Source organism: Octopus bimaculoides, chromosome 8 (genome assembly GCF_001194135.2).
Source record: "Octopus bimaculoides isolate UCB-OBI-ISO-001 chromosome 8, ASM119413v2, whole genome shotgun sequence".
Lineage (NCBI taxonomy): Eukaryota > Metazoa > Mollusca > Cephalopoda > Octopoda > Octopodidae > Octopus > Octopus bimaculoides.
The window spans coordinates 12,754,371-12,761,321 of NC_068988.1; the positions used below are offsets into that span (position 1 = coordinate 12,754,371).

The following is a 6,951-nucleotide window of genomic DNA, read 5'->3' on the forward strand; positions in this document are numbered from 1 at the left end:
ATATATATATATGTAATCAATGAGAGAGATGAAAGATGGGATATATGAGAATCTTTATTGAGCACTACAATTGTTTCAACCCATCTAGCATCGATCTTCTTGTGAGTGGGATACTGCACAACTTGTTTAGATGTATTCCTCAGTGTAGATGTGTCTCCTCGGGTGATTTCAAGAGGCATCTTGTTAAAAGAAACTCTGTTTCACTCTGTAGTATTCATAAGACCAAAATAAATTCTGAGCTGTAGGATTCATAAGACCACAGGTTAGACCCCAGATACACATGCACACAAAAACACATACAAATGCATGCACACACACACACACACACACACACACACACACACACGAAATAAAAAACAAACAAAAAATATCACTTACATTTCAGGGCAGAATATGCCAGATCAAATATGAATCGCATTTCTAGATCATTCTTTTCTGAAAGATCCGATAAGTCATGGGTCACAAATAGGTTTTCATCTAAATGAGATTCCAGTGAAGTGGGCCAGTCATCTGGATGCTGTAACACTTCAAAAGCTCGAGCAGCTTGCAATAATACTACTGCTCTCGATGGTGTAGGAAATGGCAACATTTCTGGGAATTCCTCACATTCAACATCCGGAATATTTTTATTATTATTATTATTACTATTATTATTATTATTTGTTGGTTTTGTCTCTGATTCAATTCTAGCAGCAGAAGTCCTGGTAAAGATTGACAAAATTACAGCATTCATTAAAAATCATTAGTTTTATAAAAGTACATGCATGGTTGTGTGGTTAAGAGTTTGTTTTGTGATTACATGGTTTCAAGTTCAGTTCTACTGCATGGCACCTGGGGCAAGTGTCTTCTACTGTAGCCCCAGGCTGACTAAAGTCTAGCGAGTGGATTTGGTAGACAAAAACCGGAAGAAACTCATCATGTGTGTGTGTGTGTGTGTGAGTCTTTGTGTCTGTGTTTATCTCTCACCGCCACTTGACAACCGGCGTTGGTGTGTTTATATCCCTGTAATCTAGTGGTTCAGCAAAGAGGCTGATAGAATAAGTGTGTGGCTTAAAAAAATATGAGTATTCATTCAACCAAAATACTTCAAGGTGTTCAGCCATCGAGGGGGACAATGTTGAAAAATAAATCATCAGAAGTCTTGTACTATGTTTTATTTTTTTGAGGCTCAAGGCTTTTCATACACCCCTCCTAGCTTAACTAAGTCAATGCCTAGCCATTAAGAACTACAAAAGCAACAAAACTGGAGTGACAAATGTCAACTACAATCTACATTGTAAAACCAAGAAATAATAATCTGTCTCATTTATAACTGTTGAAGCTTTGTAAATAAAAAAAGTATATGTTCACAAGCTTGATTGATTGTTTGCTGTGCACATTGGGAAAATAGGTTGGAAATATCAAATGAGAAATAGAAAACAAGTTATATAAACACATAACAAATTCCTTGCTTTACAATTGTAGAGAAACAATAGTTTTGAAATATGTTTGTCCATTCTGACAAAGATTAAAGGATCCTTTTAACTTTTAACTTGCTTCAGTTATTTTAAACCTGGTACTTACTCTATTTGTCTTTTATGCTAAACTGTGAAGATACAGGGATGTAAGCAAACCAGCACTGGTGGAGGACAAGCACAAACACTTATAATAAAGTGTGGATGCAGAAAAGTTCCTGGTTTTAAGGGTATCGTGAAAGGCCTGGTTGGGAGCCCAACCTCCTAAATTATCTTACAGGGTTTAGAAAAACTGAAGGACCACAGTAATAAGTGTATTAATCTGAGAGGGGAATATGTTGCATAAAATCATAATTAACGGATCCTCCTGTGTTTTCTTTTACCCAAAACCAGAAGCTATCAGCACTCTCTTGTAAACATATATCAAAAGGATGTTATAACACTATTCCACATATACATAAATAGCCATACCAACAATCCAGCATGCCTCCATCATCAGCTGCCCCACGGATATCATTATGGTTTCGACACCTGGACAGTACCACTCAATCCGGCAGCGTCAACAGCACTAAAAGAAGTGCTGTTTTGGGAACAAAACACACAAACGACTTTCAAACACATTTACCCGATGTACAACAGTATTCAATCTAAATATAGGCATGATTAAATACTAACTTTAAAATTAAACTACAAGAAACACATAAATCTATGTACATCTGTATTGGTATTAATAGTAAACCTACAATAACTAAATAGCGACCAATCTATAAGTCCATACAAATAAATAATCCCACCAGTCTTCCATAGTCACTACTATAATCTTTTCTACTCTAGGTACAAGGCCTGAAATTCTTGGGGTTGAGGGCCAGTCGATAAGATTGACTCCAGTATGCAACTGATATTTAATTTATCGACCCTGAAAGGATGAAAGGCAAAGTCGACCTCGGTGGAATTGAACTCAGAACGTAAAGACAGATGAAATACTGCTAAGCATTTCGCCCGGCGTGCTAACGTTTCAGCCAGCTCGCCACAAAAACACAATTGAATTTATTGAATAATATAATAATTATGAGTGAAATACATTATTTCATAATTCAAAAAGTTTATATACAACATATCAGTGCACCGTCTAGAAGGGTTTAGTCAAACAAGTTGGCCCCAGTACTTTTTTTTAAAGTCTGGTACTTCTTTTATTGTTTTTTTTTTAAATTTTTGCTGAACCACTAAATTATGGGGACATAAATAAACCAACACCAGTTGTCAAGCTGTGGTGAGGGACAAAGTCACACACACACACACATGTATATGATGGGCTTTCACAATTTCCTTCTCATAAATTTACTCACAAGTCATTGGCTGACCCAGGGCTATAATAGAAGACACTTGCCTAATGTGACCTGCAGTTAGATTGAACCCAAAACCACAGTTGCAAAGTGAGTTTCTTAATCACACAGCCATGCCTGCATCTTGTCTAGATACAATAATCAAAGATAAAGAGGAAAATGTGTATACTTTGATATGACTTTGTCTGTCTACCCTAATGGGGTTCCAGTCCAGTGACTGAAATCACCACTGGCTGGCATGGATTTGCCGATCCAAACTGATAAAGACATCAAGGCAATTTTTGGGGGTTTGAATAATTCACCTCTGGAAACATGCATCTTTCATTCAACATCCTTAAACAACCCTTATTGAGGGAAACTTTTGAGCAGAGTGGGCTACTCAATCTGAAGAAAATTCTAACTGGGCCCCACCTGCAAGGTCATGCGTTGTTTATCTTGATATGAGATCACCATGTTGTGCACACATGGTTGTGATGCATGTGCTTGGTGTACCCTTATCAGATGGTTAGTTAAGTGAATAAATAAATAATAACAACAATAATAATAATCCTTTCTATAATTGGCATAAGGCCTGAAACTTTGGGGGAAGGGGCTAGTCAGTTACTTATTTTATCAACCCCAAAAGAATGAAATGCAAAGTCGACCTCAGCAGAACTTGAACTCAGGACTTAAGGACAGATGAAATGCTTCTAAGCATTTTGTCAGGCATGCTAATGATTCTGCCAGCTCAACACCTTCATAATGATGATGATGATGATGATGATGATGATAATAATAATAATAATAATAATAATAATAATAATAATAATAATAATAATAATAATAATAATAATAATAATAATAATAATAATAATAATAATAATAATAATAATAATAATAGTTACCTGTGTTTTGCCACATGTTCTGTTGACTTGGTCTTGTCATAAAACCCAGGTAAAAGATTGTGAATCTTACTTTCGTCAATGTTGTTGTTTGTGGTGTCAATGGTGGTGGTCATGGTGGTATTGTTGTTGCCATCATTGTTGTGGTGATGTTTCTTGCTACCATTGTTTTTCTCTTTGGCAACATTTTTATTCATGTTCTTCTTGCCATTGTTATTGTACGCATTCAGCACGATTTTGTTTCTTCGCAAACTTCTGCGGCGTGACATCTTATTCTCCGTCTTCTTGGCGCGCATCATCGTAAACTATTTGACGAGGTGCAGCAACAAGCACCAACCTCTATCTCTGATGTGTATGTTTGTTTCTTTGTATGTTGTTGTTGCTGTTGATGTTGTTGATGTTGTCACTGCATAGCATGGAAGGGACTGAAACAGAGTTTGAGTTACTGTTGTTAAACATCGGACTAAGTATATTCTTTATACGATCGATTGATTGCTCTTGTACAAACAGAACAACAAACAATCCGTTGGGAATATATGCTTGTCTGTCTGTCTGTCTGAGTGTGTGCATGTGCATGTGTTTGTATATATGAATGTATGTATATGTGTATATGTGTGTATGTTTATAAAAGTCTGGGTTCTTTGTATATATATATTTATATGTATGTATGTGTGTGTATGCATCTATATATATATATATTTATAAGTATGTGTTCTTTGTATATATATATATTATATGTGTGTGTGTGAGTTTGTATATGTGTATGAAACTATATGTATGTCGTGTGTGTGCACGCGCACGCATGTGTGTGTGTGTGTGTGTGTGTGTGCATAATTATATCCTTGGTTACAATGAAACTTTTGATCTGAGTATAGCAGAGTTTAAAGCTGTCTCAATATTTTCTAATCAGTCATTAAAAAGAAAGGAAAATAAAAAAAAGGAGAGAGAAAAAGATAGAAGTGAAATAAAAAAAAAAGTAACAAAGAAAGAAAGGAACAAGAAATGAAAGAAACAAAAACATATTAATAATAATGATTATGATAATGAAGGTGGTCGACATAAGGAAAGTGGTCGACAAACATACATTTGTCACTGAAAGGGAAAAAAGGGATTTCAAGAGGAGGAGAAACAGAGAAGTAAATAGTGGAAATGTGCGCAAACATATGTACACACATGCATACACACACACACGAACACACATGCATATGTAAATATGCATACACCCGTGTACATGTGTGTGTGTGTGTGTGTGTGAATATACGTATATACATCAAAGTATGCAGTATTAAAGATCCATTGCAACAGATCTTAGCCATCGGTTTTCGCACGGATTATCAAATAACCAAACATTAAGCAGTACATTTAAATGGCTTAATGATTAGGGTATTTGGCCCACAATTGTTAAAGTCATGAGTTCAATTCCTGGTAACATGTTGTATCCTTGGACAAGACACTTTATTGGCAGTCCACTCAGTTGTACCTGTATTTCAAAGAGCCAACCTTGTCCTATTCTGTGTGACAGTGAATATCCCTGAGAACTAAGTTAAAGGTACATGTGTCTGTGGAGTGCTCAGCCACTTGCATGTTAATTCCACGAGCAGCTGGTTGTTCTGTTGATCAGAACTATTGGAACACTCATCGTTATCATTATCATCATCATGGTTTAACATCCGTTGAATGACCGCTTGGTTGGTTGGTTGGTTGGTTGCTTGCTTGCTTGCTCTCTTGCTTGCTTGAAATCTTCAGTGACACTTTACATGGTTTAGAAACAGGGGTTGAGAGAGTTAACATAACACCAGTGTGCATACTACTCTTGGCGGCAAATATACAAATGAGAAATTTTTTTCATTTAATTTTATTTAAGATAACAAATATTTTTTTTTAGAAAATTTGCTTTCATTTCATCATTTTTTATAAGCACCAAACATTGGGCAAGCAGAGCCTTCTGGGCGTTTCTGTCAAGTGCCAGGTCCCAAGCTTCATCTCAACTCTTGCCATCACTTACATCTTTTTTTTTTACTACTGCCAGCCATTTCTTCTTTGGATGCCCTTTCTTCCTGGGACTCTGCAGACACCGCTGGGGACACTGCCATGGAAGGTGGAAGGATCCATCCTCATATATTTCATGCTCTTGCTGGCCACCAACCGACTAAGTTTACATGAAGGCCCTGATCTTCTTGTTACTTCAGATTAGTAACACAGTCTCTGTATGAAATGTGGTGTATCTTATGCAAACATCTTTGCCAGGAGATGTTCAATTTCCTCTCTAGTATCTAAATCAGAGGCCATAACTCACAGCTATAAAGAAGGTTAGAGAAGATGATGCTCAATAGCAGCAGGAGTTTAATCTTCATACTAATGCAGTGAGATTCCTAGGTATCTAATTTATATCCACATATTGCTTTGGTCTTCAGTTTTCTATATGAGTTTTTAGAGACTTCATTAGCAGTCTCACTTCAAATTTCAATTCACCTGGGGACGAAGTAACCCCACTCCTGACATAGAGCCCATCCACTCCCGCTGTTGATTGATGTTCACAAGCATATGTATTACATCATACATCAATAACACACTTTGCCTTACAAACACTGTTGTGTTTATTAAATTACAAACAAAATTGATTAGATTGCTAAGTAGATATCAGCAAGGAGTTAAAACAGGAAATGTGAATTATTATTCAACCTCACACCAGGAGCTTTGATTATTTCTTTATCTTTATTCCTTAATATCTACATGAATTTCCTATCATTCTTTTATCCTTCTTTTAGTTGTATCAGTTATTTGATTGCGACCAGACTGGAGCACAATTGTCCGTCTTCAAGATTTTCAGTTGGCTATATCGACCTTGTCTTTGTCTGGTGTGTACTCTATCATTTTCCCAAACATACGAAATGTAAAGTAAACATTAGAATAAAGTTAGATAACTCAACTAGACATGCAGACGACATAGTACACTATATCCCTAAACACACACGTAGTAGTAGTAGTAGTAGTAGTAGTAGTAGTAGTAGTAGTAGTAGTAGTAGTAGTAGTAGTAGTAGTAGTAAGTTATCCAGAAAGTTCTGAGTGTTTTTAAGGTGATGTTGGTGGTGGTGGTAGTAATAGTAGTGCTTTCTAAATGACCTAGAACAACATTAACTGGAGAAAGAACTCAATACATGAAGTAGGTTCAAATATTTATTTATTTCTTAAACTTTGACTGTGACTTCTAAGTTTTGTCAAGGAGGGCTTATCAAAGCGTCACAGTTTGAGAAGCCTTTCTGGAAATTACAG

At 36.2% G+C, this 6,951-nt stretch overlaps 1 protein-coding gene across 1 annotated transcript in view; it reads right to left on the reverse strand.

The window, feature by feature from the left end:
- LOC106874963 (putative methyltransferase NSUN7) overlaps positions 1-6,951 on the reverse strand; it is a 40,117-nt gene that overhangs the window by 19,547 nt on the left and 13,619 nt on the right. Inside the window, exons 2-3 of the mRNA XM_014922889.2 lie at positions 3,682-4,103; positions 379-701 (exon numbers count right to left, since the gene is read on the reverse strand). Of these exons, the coding sequence (XP_014778375.1) occupies positions 379-701; positions 3,682-3,977 (619 nt within the window). The 5' untranslated portion in view covers positions 3,978-4,103. The remainder of the gene's footprint in view (positions 1-378; positions 702-3,681; positions 4,104-6,951) is intronic.